General features: G+C 33.6%; 1 protein-coding gene across 15 annotated transcripts in view; it reads right to left on the reverse strand.

The window, feature by feature from the left end:
• Positions 1 to 17,088, reverse strand: part of LOC143252596 (THAP domain-containing protein 2-like) — a 113,690-nt gene that overhangs the window by 22,855 nt on the left and 73,747 nt on the right. For 5 of the 15 annotated variants that reach the window (XM_076504973.1, XM_076504971.1, XM_076504969.1 and 2 more), the window contains 2 exons: positions 2,001 to 2,816; positions 69 to 1,544 (listed from right to left, as the gene is read on the reverse strand). The exons of 3 other annotated variants lie outside the window; for them this stretch is intronic. In XM_076504973.1, coding sequence (XP_076361088.1) covers positions 1,387 to 1,544; positions 2,001 to 2,178 — 336 coding nt within the window. In that variant the 5' untranslated portion in view covers positions 2,179 to 2,816 and the 3' untranslated portion in view covers positions 69 to 1,386. Of the gene's footprint in view, positions 1 to 68; positions 1,545 to 2,000; positions 2,817 to 2,892; positions 3,510 to 3,928; positions 4,057 to 4,109; positions 6,409 to 7,314; positions 8,385 to 17,088 lie in introns of those variants that run through there. 7 more of the 15 variants (XM_076504970.1, XR_013029061.1, XR_013029064.1 and 4 more) reach the window with 7 other exon arrangements.

The raw sequence follows: 17,088 nt of genomic DNA on the forward strand, positions 1-17,088 counted from the left end.
CGTTCTAGAATTTAAAAGTAGCGCCACCTTTAAATTATTAAAATATTTGCTATTTTAATAGACCTATCTTTTTTTTTTGGTAGGGGTATCATTTAATTGTTTTAAGTTGTACCAGTTTTGAAATTGTTTGCATCTTTATGTGAAAGAAGAAAAAACGTTTATTTTACTTTTAATATATATATAAACTCATTGTTGTGAATTACAAAGCTGCCTAATAGTATTTCTGTATTCTGCCCACTATGGCATATCGAAATCTGTTGTTAGTATTATAAATCCATTGACTTAGTGCTGAGTCACTGAGCTAGGTAAGGTAGAATAATTATATATAATGGAAACATACAAACAATGTACATACAGGAGTCGCACGAAAACGAATAATAACAATAGATAGTGGACTTAGTAATGTTATAAGATATTAGTACAGAAAAAAAAAAAAAATGAACATTGCACTAGTATTTTGTATGTCGACTCTTTGGTTACACAGAGCATTGCACCTTTTCCTTGCACTGTCAAACAACTTATTAATGTATGGTTGTGGATATTGTTCCAATTGCTTTCTGTTATTCTCCACAATTCAAACAAATGTTTTCGTCATCTTTTGATTTCAGTTTTAACCAGACACACACAGCTTGAAATATGTTCATAACCAAACTATTTCTGACCAAATGGTAATGCCATTGTTGTAAGTGTATCTCTACCCTTTATCATCAAGATGTAATTTCTCCATATTTTCTGTATAGTTGGTATCATTGTTTGGCTTGAAGATGAACATTCACCCAATGAGTCCAGTTTATGAGGGACTGGTCATAATGTGCACGCCTTCGACAGTAGTCAAGATATCCTCAAATTTGTGTATATAACCAACATCATTCACTGAGATATAGAGGTTTTGCGTGAACCTATTAGTGTCACGTGACCACAACGAGGTTTGTAAACATACCGCCATATTGGGTGGCAAGTGTCCCGCATGACTGAACGAGTTAACAACTGCTGTATTCAGTACTATTCACATGTAAATGGCTGTCGCTGGCTTTTCATCACTTGTAGCACACCTGACAGGTGCTGAAAAGGCCAGGTGTGAGGAAAAAAGTGAAGGAATTAGGTGTAGGAGACCCGTATATGCTCCCGCCACGTGTATTTACGCCAGTAATATCCAGTCAAGACAACGTTGCTCAGAGTCAGGCTGTTGCCGGAGTAGATCTGCCAAATATTACATATGGTGACATTTATATATATTTGATAAACAGGACTTCACCTATACAAATGAAAGTCTAAAAGGTTACAAAAAACTCGGTAAAAAGAAACAATAATCACATCAGGTTGTCACTATTTCGTTATTGGCTTTTGTGTAAATTTTAAATTCTATGAAAGCAAGGTCAAGCAGCTTCATGTCTCTTTTGTTGTTCTTTTCTCCTTTTGGTCACTTCTTTTTCTGTTTTCATATTTACACAATTCAGCAGCTTTCCTTCTCTTCAGGGGAGAACGTGTAAAATGAAATATGGAAGGTACATAGTCAGGTGATAGGGGATCATCACTCTTCGTCCCTGAAACAGAGTACAATAATTTAGTTAAGATATAGATCTACAGGCATCATCAGATAATATTTATATATATATAACAGATACACTGTACACTTTTAACTGAATATATATATATATAACTGAATATGCTGAACATTGTTTAACAACTGAATGTACAGCCAACAAAGTAATTATTTGCACACCTTTTAATCTTGTGCCGGTTGTGGTTTTCTGATGAATCACTTAAATTGGTCCTTTAAGAGATATTAACATTTTGTCTTAATGTGCAAATGGCTATATAACCTATTCATCATGAATGATATTGTTCCTTCAGTAAATTTACTATTGAGTTATTTAAAAGTAAAAGAAAAGTGTGCAAAAAACATTTCTTTGACTGGTGCTGCAGTGTGTTCTGCTATACATATATCATGCATGTAAGTTTCAATTTATTCAGCCTGGCTATAGATGAATTATACATACCTGACACAAAATGTTTACTACAAAGTCTGGTGTGCTCTGTGGGTGTCCACTTTTTCCTATTGACAGCTGCAATCCATCGTCTTCTTCGGTCGGGATCTTTAGGAAATCTGTAGTATAACACATTTTCCACCTGTCCATGTCGATTTGAACAGTTAAATGCACAACACGAGTGTACCATCGCGCACTTTTGACTATGAATCACCCTTGTGTTGGAATATAAACACGCCGAGCGTGCCACCAATCATGGCGGTCAGCAGTAACTAGGTCAAGAGTGACGTTACACGCAAAACCTCTATAGTCCTAAAATTTTACTGTAGGGAAGGAGCACATTCTCTAGTATTTTTCACCCAGTATTAAAGTGTCTCTTTGAATTAGGAGGTTAGTGTGTTATTATTAGAAGAAAAGCTATTTCAACCTGGAATTTCATAGTTTGTAGTTAACAAACAAGGCACCTCCTTCTCACCCAAATTCAAATTGTTCGTTATTCACGTTCACTGTAGGTGTGCCAGAATGACTATATTTTTCTTTCCGTCGTGTTACGTATTGCAGTTTATCTTGGATAAGTATCCGGTTTTTTTTTGTTACGTACTTCATGTATAACGATTTTAAATAGCATGAAATGTTCATTTGAATTTAGATGTTAATTATTAATATGTATCAAAGTTATGATATTTGGCATCGAGACTGATACACACGATTTTCTTTCGTAACACAAATGGACCCCCGCTGATATAGCGGTAAGTCTACGGATTTACAACGCTAAAATCAAGGGTTCGATTCCCCGGTTGACTCGGCAGATAGCCCGATGTGTCTTTGCTGTAAGAAAACATACATACTTAACACAAATATATTTTAGTATACAAAAGAAAAAGCAGTGCAAGTTATAATAACGGTCATTACAAATAATCATTTATGTACAGCAACTTTACAAAGTTACAAACAACACTGAGTCTTGTATCTGGTCTAGAACCGAATATTTTATCGGTGATCCAGGTCCACGAGAGCAAGTTAATTCTCAGTTGGTAGTGTTTGTTACATCTCGCTTGAGAAAGCTAGCTAGCTTGGTTGGCTTCATTTTACCGGCGAAGATATTTAATGTCCGATGCTAATTCACCAAAGTCAAACGGTTTGTAATGTTTGAAATCTATAAACTTTCCTAGACAAAGTCTGTAGTTTTCCAATTAATAAGAGTTAATCACAATTATGACTTCCGAGGCTTATAGTAACTGTAACTGACCAACAACGATCTGTCTCTTTGGTATACTGGTTTATATAGTTTAAGACGAGATTCTCGAATGTTTAACAATGTTCGAAAACACTAGCGTGTTTTCGTAAAACAAATATTATTGATTTTTACACTCAAGAATCTTCAATAAATTTACAGAAGGAGCGGGACTTAAGTCGTCAAACAAACTGTCCTTGATTATTACTGACAGCGATGAAAATGTACTGGCACCCAGATCTTGGAGTAAATTTACTTTCATTTCATCAAGCCGAGTACCCAGGAATCTGTGAAAAGTAGGCTTGGTTTAATAAATTGCCATAAAAACTTTGATTAAAAACATGGCGAGTAACAAGTAAAAAATCTTCCTTTCCTAATGCTTAGTTATTAATGTGTATATGTAGATTGTTTCTACCCTACCCTCTTTTAATAAAGCAAAGTTTTTCAGTGTCATCGAATTTCGACTAGTTGTTTCTAAGACGTCTTTTGTGAAAGTTTAAGTAATATACTAAGTATAATAATTTAACCGATAAATTGATTTTGATTGGTTATATAGTTATTACCATTAAGTACTTAGTGTGATTTTTATTTAACGTTAAGGTGCATTTTCATTGTACTTTTAAGTACTTTATATCTGAGGGAGAAGGCCTAGAATATATTCTTATGGCGTGGACCTAAAATGTCACTATCAAACACATGCTTGTACATTTTTAAAATTGGTTCCTTCCTCCATTGACACAGCGGTTAGCCTGAAGACTCGTAATACTAGAAACCGTGTTTCGATACCCGTGGTGGACACAGCACAGATAGTCCATTGCCGAGCTGTTCGCTTAACTGTAAACAGAAAGTGTCGAAACAAATAAAAAAGTTTAGAAATGAATTTTTTTATCCCAAATTTCAAATCCTAGCTTATATTAATTGAAAGACTACATTATTTTTAATTTAATTCGTTTTTCTTATTAAAAGTTTAAAGCGTAGTAACAGGGTGTCTAATTATCTGTTCGAAATTCGTTACGAAACAACGAAACAAGGGAAATTTAAAACACACGAAAACATAAAATAATCTTCAACATAAAATAAATGTTTTGGTACATAAACTAGTTTAAATCCTAGCCAGGATTTAAATTCAAGTTCACTGATTTTCTCGCGAGTATTTTCGTAAAAGCCGCGAGATAAAGGGGTGAATCACCAATACCTTATTTCGAAGCAAAACCAGATTTATCCTATCCTCGACTGTACCTGAAAACAAAGACAAACTGGAAACGAGCTTAAGTGAAGTGAAACAATCTTTAGTTAAATGCTTAAACAGAGAACCGAGACTTTTAAAGGACGTATATATCAGAAGCTTTATTGGAGTGTGTATCCGAAAAGGCCAGGTGATTAGGTTACGCTCGACTCGTAATCTTAGGGCCGCGGGTTCGAATCCCCATTACTCCAAACATGCTCGCCCTTTCAGCCGTGAGCGCGTTATATTGTGACGGCCAATCCCACTAATAGGTGTGGTATCCTTTGGGTATCATTTTACTTGTTATGCTGCAGTAATCCTTTACAATAGAGAACACATGCATTGCCGTTGCCAACTGGCTTAGTTGCGTAAACAACTAGGGTGTAAGGAAAGTATATTTAATTAGCTAGGTAAAACATATCGGACAAAATGTCACTGACATTAAGAATACCAAACGAATGAGCAATCTTAATCTTTATCAGTCAAAACGTGTCGAAATTATATTTAATTAGCTATTCTGATGGCTGGATTCATTTTGATTTTCGCTCTAAATACATAGCTTGCTCTGATCGGAAGTTGATACCAATAATAAAAAGGTATTTGCATTGTGAAAACTAAATAAATTTACCTCAGCCATAAATAAAATAAAAAAAGATTATTTGGATATTGTGTTTATGACATAGTTAATAAATTTATCTGCTTCCATCCTGAATTGTGCACTGATAATCAGAGGGACGGCAATCACTCCATCATCCATGATGAGGGATTGACTGTTGTTTTTATAATGCATCTACGGCTTAAAATAGGCCTGAGTTCCTCTTATCATTTAATATCTACTATAAGCACATTAACAGACCACCTACAGGTAGCATATGGAGTTTTATTAGAGTGAATAATTATAATTGTTGGAAGAACCATTTCGTTTATAACTTTGGTTTACGTGTTTTAATAAAAGAAATAACATTAGCAAAAACAACAGCGATATAAAATGTTGTTCATTGGAGGTAAGCACAAAGCTACACAATGGGCTATCTGTGCTTTTCCCATCACGGGTATCTAATCCTGGTTTATAGCGCTGTGCCACCTGAGGGCGATAGAAAATAAACCAAGAGTAAAGAAGGAAGAAAGAGGTCAACCATTACACATGACTCTCTCAGATCTTACACCAGACCGATATTAAAAGTACACAAGCTATGGGGTGAGGGAGGTAGGTTTAACACACATGCTTAGGTTCAACTTAGCGGATGTTATTTCGGGGTTTGTTTTATAATACAGACCTCCTCGAGGTAGATAAAGAAGTAATTGAAGATAATGTGAGAGTTTTATTGGTATATTAGAGCCTCTGTATGTCACGAGGAGGGGTTTTAACTTCACAGCATATTATGAGAATTTTAAACTGTCGATATTCAAACTGTATATGTACAATTGTTATGTGGTGGCCTCCACTAATGCCACCGCAGCTCATTCCATAAGCCAATCACGAAGTTAGAAAAATATATCAATCTTGATTTTGGCCTACCTTGTTTTTACCAAATCTTACACTTTGAACTCTCATTCTATTATTTGTAGAATATATCATGGAGAAACCAAAAGCCTTTATCCAATCGATTCCTTGAAGTCAATAGTGTGTTGTTGTTTTTTCGATATACAGTACTTGGTAATATACCAAAAATAGTATCTTTATTAATGACAGTTTCTGTTTAAGTGATTATTGATATCTTTAAAGTGTAATAGTTGTCCAACTTATTTGAGTATGCAAGTGTTGAACAGAAGGAATGACTGAAAGATATAATTTGGTAAATACATATTTTATTGGCTTCGTTTCCAGGAGGAACTCCTTCTTAATTGTGTTGTGTATTGTTGCTTAGGATATCTGGACAGCTTCTGCCATTGAACTTTGTGTTCGTGAACTCTCTCGCTTGTTATAAGACAATGACATTCGAGTTTGCGGATTTTCTCACCTGTAAAAAGGGGTTGATCTTATGTTTATGAATTCTCTCACCTGTTACAATACACAGAACTTTGCCTACCATGAATGGGTTTTCACATGTTGCAGGTCTTTTTCTGGATGATCCTGGCTACCTTAACTTGATCCATATAATATCGTTTCTAATCTCATTAAGTAAAGTGATAACCCCGTTTTCCAAATTCTACATCGTTACGTTCTCGATGTATGGATATTTTGCATCAGAAATGGCTGTCAGTAACAATTAACATCATACTTCCTGAGAAATGCCAAAATTATTAAACATAGTTTTGATTCGTTCTGTTCCACTTCGACTTTATATCAGTTGTGATAATCACGTGACATGCTGATTTGCATATTCTATATTGTTTTAATATAATTTTTTCAACACACTGTATTTTACATTCTTTTTAACGTTATTGTCCACTCAACCTTCTGTATTATATATACAGGGTGTTCGGAAAGTCACTGTGCAGTTTTGTAATCAAATTTTATTCAGTCTATTTCTTTTATTCAGTCTATTTCAAGCCAGCAACTGATAGCGGTGTTTAGAAACAAAATAAGAAGGATCCAGGCCTGTATTGATGCCAACGGGGGTCACTTTCAACATTGTTTATAATTGTCATTCATGTTTACCTCCTGTATTCTATATTGAAACATGTCTGTTAATAAATATATAAGTCCACAATGACTTTCCGAACACCCTGTATAATACATTTTTAACGTTATTGTTCACTCAACCTTCTGTATTACACATTCCTTTTAATGTTATTGTTCACTCAACCTTCTGTATTACACATTCTTTTTAATGTTATTGTTCACTCAACCTTCTGTATTACACATTCTTTTTAACGTTATTGTTCACTCAACCTTCTGTATTACACATTCTTTTTAACGTTATTGTTCACTCAACTTTCTATATTACACATTATTTTTAATGTTATTGTTCACTCAACCTTCTGTATTACACATTCTTTTTAATGTTATTGTTCACTCAACCTTCTGTATTACACATTTTAACGTTATTGTTTACTCAGCCTTCTGTATTATACATTCTTTTTAACGTAATTGTTTCTCAACCTTCTGTATTACGCATTCGTTTTAATTAATTATTCACTCAACCTTCTGTATTATACATTCTTTTTAATGTTATTGTTCACTCAACCTTCTGTATTACACATTCTTTTTAATGTTATTGTTCACTCAACCTTCTGTATTACACATTTTAACGTTATTGTTTACTCAGCCTTCTGTATTATACATTCTTTTTAACGTAATTGTTTCTCAACCTTCTGTATTACGCATTCGTTTTAATTAATTATTCACTCAACCTTCTGTATTATACATTCTTTTTAATGTTATTGTTCACTCAACGTCTGTATTATACATTCTTTTTAATGTTATTGCTTAATTTTCTTCGTTTCTTGAATTATGCTGACTTGTATATTATATTATACTTGTGTAAAGCTGTTTATTAAAAATCAGTGGTTAACGTTGTTTAAATGTGATGGTAAACAGAATACTTTATTTTCTTTTGTTCTCTCAGGGTGGTACTGAACTTGCTTTGGTTAATGATATAACGAATCTTCGGCGTAAACTGATGGGGCGGATAGGTTTCACACATTTAAGTATAAGGAATTATAACGTAGGTTCCATAGGTGTAAATACATGGAGTTATAGATTTCACACATGTAAATATAGTGGCTGAAATTTCGATTTTTGATACTCCATTACGTCTCAGGGCTTTTAATTATTAAAAGCAAAATTCTAAGATATTACTTAGTGAAGCAAACACGCCTCCACTGGACACACAGGAGATTTGAGAGTTTAAAATGTACCTTCGACAACTTGGTTTGACCAACAATAAATTCGATTTATACAAGTTATGGAATAACTTTGTAACCAACTAAGGAAGAACAGGGATTTTTGGTCTTTTTCGTCTTGATTAAGCCATGGTGGTATAAGTGGCCCCTGGTGAATTATAAAGAAAAGATGGAAAAGGCTTGTTGAATTACTTCTACTAGCGATCGGATTAATGGAAGTTAAAGTAACGAAAACACTTGTTAAATATATAAAAAAAACAGAAAAACACGTTAATTCTGAATATACATTAGAAGTTACATTAACAAGCTAGTTATAAACAGGCTAAGACATTTGTAATTTTTATTGCTGCATGTTTACAGATATAATAAAGTGATGGTGACCACAACATATTTTAATGAATATCAACCAGTGTACTGTTACCCGATGGGACAGTAGTAAGTTTATGGACTTAGCACGCTAAGATCGGAGTTTGAATCTCCGTAATAGACACATCAGATAGTCTAGTGTGACTTTGCTCTGAAACAAAGTAACTAATAAGCTAGTGTACGAAAATAAAAAATAATGATACAGAGTCAATAATATCAGATTTGCTATCGATAGTGTTATCTAGTGTGCATAAATACAGATACAGAGTAAATCACATCAGATTTGTATCTTTATTTATACACTAGCTAACACTATCGATGACAAATTTGATCTGATTGACTTTGTTATCGACAGTGTTAGCTAGTGTACATACATAAACATACAGAGTCAATTCGACAAATTTTATCGATAATGTTAGCTAATGTACATACATAGAAACAGAGTCAATCTGATCAGATTTTTATCGATAGTGTTAGCTAGTGTACATAAATAAAGATATAGAGTCAATCAGATCAGATTTGTTATCAATAGTTTTAACTAGTGTACATAAATAAAGAAACAGAGTCAATCAGATCAGATAGTTTTAACTAGTGTACATAAATAAAGAAACAGAGTCAATCAGATCAGATAGTTTTAACTAGTGTACATAAATAAAGAAACAGAGTCAATCAGTTCAGATAGTTTTAACTAGTGTACATAAATAAAGATGCAGAGTCAATCAGATCAAATTTGTCGTCGATAGTGTTAGCTAGTGTACATAAATAAAGATACAGAGTCAATCAGATCAGATTTCTATCGATAGTGTTAGCTAGTGTACATACATAAAGATACAAAGCCAATCAAATGAGATTTGTCATCGATAGTGTTAGCTAGCGTACATAAATAAAGATACAGAGTCAATCAGATGAGATTTGTTATCGATAGAGTTAGCTAGTGTATAGCAGTGTTGTTTACCTACACCTGAGAGTCCATTGATAAATGAGTAGCCCAACAGTTGGCGATTGGTGGTGATGCCTAGCCGCTTTCCCTCTAGTCTCACACTGCTAAATTAGGGATTACTAGTGCAGATAGCATTCGTGTAGCTTTGCACGAAATTCAAACCAAAATAAACATCGAGAGTTTGTAATAAATTACAAAATGAAAAATAAAGAAAAATTAAAATCGCCCGCGTCAAACAAACTTTATTAACGAAGTAACCGCAGTCCCTTTACACGTTAATGTCTTTGTTTTAACATCTCTTCCTATGGAAAAAATAACGAATGAGTTAAGAAAACAAAAATTTGTATTGTTGTTCAAAAGTTTCTGGTATCAGTAAATTATTTATTACTTTGGGAGCCAAACAGGAGCAACGATTATCCACCAGATGTTGAATATTAGGGATAACCGCTGACATTTAACGTAAATATGTAAACCGGATGAAATGCGTTGAAACATGTAATAAGCCTATGCATAATAGAATTATTTTTTAATAGCGCGTAAGTAACGGACTGACGTACAGATAATATAACACGTGGTGAAGTAAACGAAAATAAGGGGACAATATAAACATAATTTCAGTTACAGTACCAGGTACCAACGTGTTTTTATTAGCAAAACGTCTTTGATGCTACGCCATGTCTCCTACGAACTGCTGTGTAAGCGATGTTTAATAATACTGGGTAGGTCTATATCATAGTAAATTTAACCATCTCGTTTTCGAGACCTGTAAAACATCGAAACCCAAATGGTCCGAGACCTTCCAAAGGGTGTCTTGAAACCGAAACCTCCAACACTGGTGTACATAAACAAAGAAATAATAATACAGACTGAGTCAATTCAGTGTTGTGGAAGATAGTGTGTTAACTTACAAAAACAAAGAAGAAAAGCTTTTATTAAAGACCACCAGGTGCGAAGTTTCTTTAAAAGTAGAACGGTAACCTCTAATCAGTAATTAAAAATTGTGAACAACTATACCTGAGCCCTAGCGTTTCTAACCTCATGATTTAGTGTAAAGTTTACTTACAAATCCAGTACTAATAACGGTGACCTCTGGCCAGTGGTTCAAAATCATGGACGCTTATATCTCAACCTTCGAGTGTCTGATCTCGAGTTTAGAGTATCGCTTAAATTGTAGATTCCAAAAACAGTGCTATTATATATCGCTCTGGTCAGTTCCCTTAAACGGTTTTTAGTTTACTTTTCTACTTAAAAACCTGCAAGGTATGTAATTTACTTTGCAACTATTTATATATCGTAAAATCTAGTAAAAATCACCATCTATTTCGCACACCAACTTATGCCGTTTACCTACCCTTACCTTATTATCATAACTCACGTACGTATATAAAATATGCAACTCCACGCGTAGTAATTTTTCACAAGTCAGTTATTTTTTGTTTACTTTCGAAATACTAACGTTGTTTTAAATTTCGACCTTTGAATGTCGTCTTTAATTGAGTTATACGCTGAAAGAGAATTCTTCCTGGAGATGTCCGAGGTAGATAATAAGACTTACATTACTCGAAAATCTAGAAATTTGAATGTTCCTTTCCAGTATCTTAAGAATAAAATGAGTACACGCTGATAATCTTACCATATGTATTATTTGTCGCTTTGAAATTTGGGAGATTTAACCGACCCTTCCATCTCTTTGTTTTGGTGGTTCTAGGCACACAAATATTTGCTTGTTCCAACGTCAGCCAATAGATGGCGGTATAGAAGAAAAGAATACTATCAGTTTATTTGTACAAACATCGGCTAAATGCTGTCATAATTTCTCCACTCAGCCCCCTCAACAACAGAATAGTTTTTGTGTTACTGCAAGTTATTTGGATTTTACATTTGTAGTACATTAACTTAAAATGTTTTACTTTGCTACTAATAAGATTGATTGGGAAATAAACTAGATATACGATATTAAATCGCATTAAATTCTTCTAGTCCTGAATTAAATATTATAAAAATGTTAACCAAATCCTTTCATCCTTTTCTATTATCACTGTCTATCTTTTATCATAAGTATGTTGTAGGTATGTGTATGTATTGCGTAACTTCAGGTACGTGTATGTATGGTGTAGCCGTAGATATGTATATGTATTGTGTAGCTGTAAGCATGTTTATGTATCATGTAGCTCTAGATATGTGTATGTATTGTGTAACTGTAAGTTTCTGTATGTATCATGTAACTGTAGATCTGTGTATGTATTGTGTAACTGTAGGTGTCTGTATGTATGATGTAGTTGTAGATATGTCTATGTATTGTATAGTTGTATGTATGTGTATGTATCATGTAGCTCTAGATATGTGTATGTATTGTGTAACTGAAGGTGTCTGTATGTATCATGTAGCTGTAGATATGTGTATGTATTGTGTTCCTGCAGATATGTGTATGTATTGTATCACTGTAGGTATGTGTATGTATTGTATCACTGTAGATATGTGTATGCATTGCATAGCTGTAGGTATGTGTATGTATCATGTAGCTGTAGATATATGTATGTATTGTGTTCCTGCAGATATGTGTATGTATTGTATCACTGTAGGTATGTGTATGTATTATGTACCTGTAGCTAAGTGTCTGTATTGTGTAACTGTAGGTATGTGCATGTATTGGGTAGCTGTAGATGTGTGCATGTGTTGCGTAACTGTAGATATCTACATGTATTGTGCTTACTGTGGAATAGTTGGATCCGGTTAACACGTACGTCCACAACGACTGGTCAAGATGAAAAACGAACGACGTGGTGTGGTAGTTTAAGTTGTTACTTGACCTTTAGCACAGTTAGTTGGTAAGGAATTCGTCCAGAATATGTAAGCTCTCGGATTAAATCAGAGTCGAGGAAATACAGTGAAACAAAAATCGGTGAACATTTCTTTCTTTGAACAACGATCGTGTACTACAAATACACGATATTTGCTCGAATAAGAACGGAGAAAATGGCATTAAGTTTATTATAAAAATGGTTATAAAACATTTCATTTCTTGAAATAGTCTTAAATAATTGTTATATTCTCTATACTAATAGTTCAGTTAGTACACTAACATTTCTACCAGACGGGTAAAATGTGCTCTTTATACTTAGACTGGTTTGAATTTCAGGCAAAACTACACCAGGGCTATCTGCACTAACCATCCCTAATTTAGCACTGTAAGACTAGAGGGAAGGCAACTAGTAATCACCACCCAGCGCCAATTCTTGGGCTACTCTTTTACTAACGAATAGGGGGATTAATCCTCACATTATAACACCCCTCGAATGAAAGGGCCAGCGTGTTTGGTACGACGGGGATTCGAACCCGCGACCCTTAGATTACAAGTCGAACGCCTTAAACCACCTGGCCATGCCGAGCTGTGAGAAGGAGATAGGAATGAAAGCTTTGCTGGCCGGCGATAATCCATGGACAACTCTATATTTCAGTAGAAGTTGTGTGCGAAACTCTCAGTAGGGTTTATGAGGATGGCATCGTTCATAACAAAAGTGATGGAGACAAAAACACGAACAAAAACCGAAACTCGTTGAAGGTTATATTAAATATCTCATGCTATCAAAATATTTAAATTGTGAATACAAATTCTAAGACAAGCAAAAGTATAGATCCTTCAAACAACGAGTTAAAACGTGTGTGAATTGTTTCATAAGAACAACAAGAGGCTCATTAGTATAAAATGTTATCATTGGAAGGAATATGTAGTTGTCAAACATTTACTGGTAAGAAGAGGTTATATACAACATCTACAATGGAATATCACTACAAGTTACTGGTTATATACAACATCTACAATGGAATATCACTACAAGTTACTGGTTATATACAACATCTACAATGGAATATCACTACAAGTTACTGGTTATATACAACATCTACAATGAAATATCACCACAAGATACTGGTTATATACAATGGAATATCACTACAAGTTACTGGTTATATACAATATCTTCATTGGAATATCACTACAAGTTACTGATTATGTACAATATCTACAGTGGAATATCACTACAAGTTACTGATTATGTACAATATCTACAGTGGAATATCACAACAAGTTACTGATTATGTACAATATCTACAGTGGAATATCACAACAAGTTACTAATTATGTACAATATCTACAGTGGAATATCACTACAAGTTACTGGTTATGTACAATATCTACAGTGGAATATCACTACAAGTTACTGATTATGTACAATATCTACAGTGGAATATCACTACAAGTTACTGATTATGTACAATATCTACAGTGGAATATCACTACAAGTTACTGATTATGTACAACATCTACAATGGAATATCACTACAAGTTACTGATTATGTACAATAGCTACAGTGGAATATCACAATAAGTTACTAATTATGTACAATATCTACAGTGGAATATCACTACAAGTTACTGATTATGTACAATATCTACAGTGGAATATCACTACAAGTTACTGATTATGTACAATATCTACAGTGGAATATCACAACAAGTTACTGATTATGTACAATATCTACAGTGGAATATCACAACAAGTTACTAATTATGTACAATATCTACAGTGGAATATCACTACAAGATACTGGTTATGTACAATATCTACAGTGGAATATCACTACAAGTTACTGATTATGTACAATATCTACAGTGGAATATCACTACAAGTTACTGATTATGTACAACATCTACAATGGAATATCACTACAAGTTACTGATTATGTACAATAGCTACAGTGGAATATCACAATAAGTTACTAATTATGTACAATATCTACAGTGGAATATCACTACAAGTTACTGATTATGTACAATATCTACAGTGGAATATCACAACAAGTTACTGATTATGTACAATATCTACAGTGGAATATCACAACAAGTTACTAATTATGTACAATATCTACAGTGGAATATCACTACAAGTTACTGGTTATGTACAATATCTACAGTGGAATATCACTACAAGTTACTGATTATGTACAATATCTACAGTGGAATATCACTACAAGTTACTGATTATGTACAACATCTACAATGGAATATCACTACAAGTTACTGATTATGTACAATAGCTACAGTGGAATATCACAATAAGTTACTAATTATGTACAATATCTACAGTGGAATATCACTACAAGTTACTGATTATGTACAATATCTACAGTGGAATATCACTTCAAGTTACTGATTATGTACAATATCTACAGTGGAATATCACTACAAGTTACTGATTATGTACAATATCTACAGTGGAATATCACTTCAAGTTACTGATTATGTACAATATCTACAGTGGAATATCACTTCAAGTTACTGATTATGTACAATATCTACAGTGGAATATCACTTCAAGTTACTGATTATGTACAATATCTACAGTGGAATATCACTACAAGTTACTGGTTATGTACAATATCTACAGTGGAATATCATTACAAGTTACTGGTTACATACAATATCTACAGTGGAATATCACCATAAGTTTCTCGATGCATCTCAACAAATGACGTTATGTTTATTTACAAAACTATTGGTATTTTGACTGCTGTCCTGTGCATGCAGGCTCTGATCAACCGTACAGATCAGTGAGGACCACTACTCAGCATGACTGTGATTCCCAGCATAAAGTAAATGTGCAGATAAAACACTCTAGTTCGGATATGAATATTCCTGAGATTCCATGTTAAGAGTTCAAAATATTCAATGTTGACCAGCGATGTACTTATTTTAGAATTGAGAAGGTTCAACATTGGCTAGCAAATAACTTAGTTGAGTTGTTGGTCGTGGTTCAACATTGGCTAGCAAATAACTTAGTTGAGTTGTTGGTCGTGGTTCAACATTGGCTTGCAAATAACTTAGTTGACTTGTTGGTCGTGAGTAAAACAGAAAGTGTGGAGTAGTAATTCACAATTTTTTGATATAGTTAGTGTATTATAGCATGAATACAGGATGCAATTCTGTGTGTAACATAAAGAACTTTCATAAAGAAATGCTAATCCACTACACAACTCAATCTGATATAGTGTATTATAGCATGAATACAGGATGCAGTTCTGTGTGTAACATAAAAAACTTACATAAAGAAATGCTAATCCACTGCACAACTCAATCTGATATAGTGTATTATAGCATGAATACAGGATGCAATTCTGTGTGTAACATAAAGAACTTACATAAAGAAATGCTAATCCACTACACAACTCAATCTGATATAGTGTATTATAGCATGAATACAGGATGCAATTCTGTGTGTAACATAAAGAACTTACATAAAGAAATGCTAATCCACTACACAAGTCAATCTGATATAGTGTATTATAGCATGAATACAGGATGCAATTCTGTGTGTAACATAAAGAACTTACATAAAGAAATGCTAATCCACTACACAACTCAATCTGATATAGTGTATTATAGCATGAATACAGGATGCAATTCTATGTGTAACATAAAGAACTTACATAAAGAAATGCTAATCCACTACACAACTCAATCTGATATAGTGTATCATAGCATGAATACAGGATGCAATTCTGTGTGTAACATAAATAACTTACATAAAGAAATGCTAATCCACTACACAACTCAATCTGATATAGTGTATTATAGCATGAATACAGGATGCAATTCTGTGTGTAACATAAAGAACTTACATAAAGAAATGCTAATCCACTACACAACTCAATCTGATATAGTGTATTATAGCATGAATACAGGATGCAATTCTGTGTGTAACATAAAGAACTTACATAAAGAAATGCTAATCCACAACACAAGTCAATCTGATATAGTGTATTATAGCATGAATACAGGATGCAATTCTGTGTGTAACATAAAGAACTTACATAAAGAAATGCTAATCCACTACACAACTCAATCTGATATAGTGTATTATAGCATGAATACAGGATGCAGTTCTGTGTGTAACATAAAGAACTTACATAAAGAAATGCTAATCCACTACACAACTCAATCTAATATAGTGTATTATAGCATGAATACAGGATGCAATTCTGTGTGTAACATAAAGAACTTACATAAAGAAATGCTAATCCACTACACAAGTCAATCTGATATAGTGTATTATAGCATGAATACAGGATGCAATTCTGTGTGTAACATAAAGAACTTACCTAAAGAAATGCTAATCCACTACACAACTCAATCTGATATAGTGTATTATAGCATGAATACAGGATGCAGTTCTGTGTGTAACATAAAGAACTTACATAAAGAAATGCTAATTCACTACACAAGTCAATCTGATATAGTGTATTATAGCATGAATACAGGATGCAATTCTGTGTGTAACATAAAGAACTTACATAAAGAAATGCTAATCCACTACACAACTCAATCTGATATAGTGTATTATAGCATGAATACAGGATGCAGTTCTGTGTGTAACATAAAGAACTTACATAAAGAAATGCTAATCCACTACACAAGTCAATCTGATATAGTGTATTATAGCATGAATACAGGATGCAATTCTGTGTGTAACATAAAGAACTTACATAA

The sequence above is a fragment of the Tachypleus tridentatus genome, chromosome 6 (assembly GCF_004210375.1).
Source record: "Tachypleus tridentatus isolate NWPU-2018 chromosome 6, ASM421037v1, whole genome shotgun sequence".
Lineage (NCBI taxonomy): Eukaryota > Metazoa > Arthropoda > Merostomata > Xiphosura > Limulidae > Tachypleus > Tachypleus tridentatus.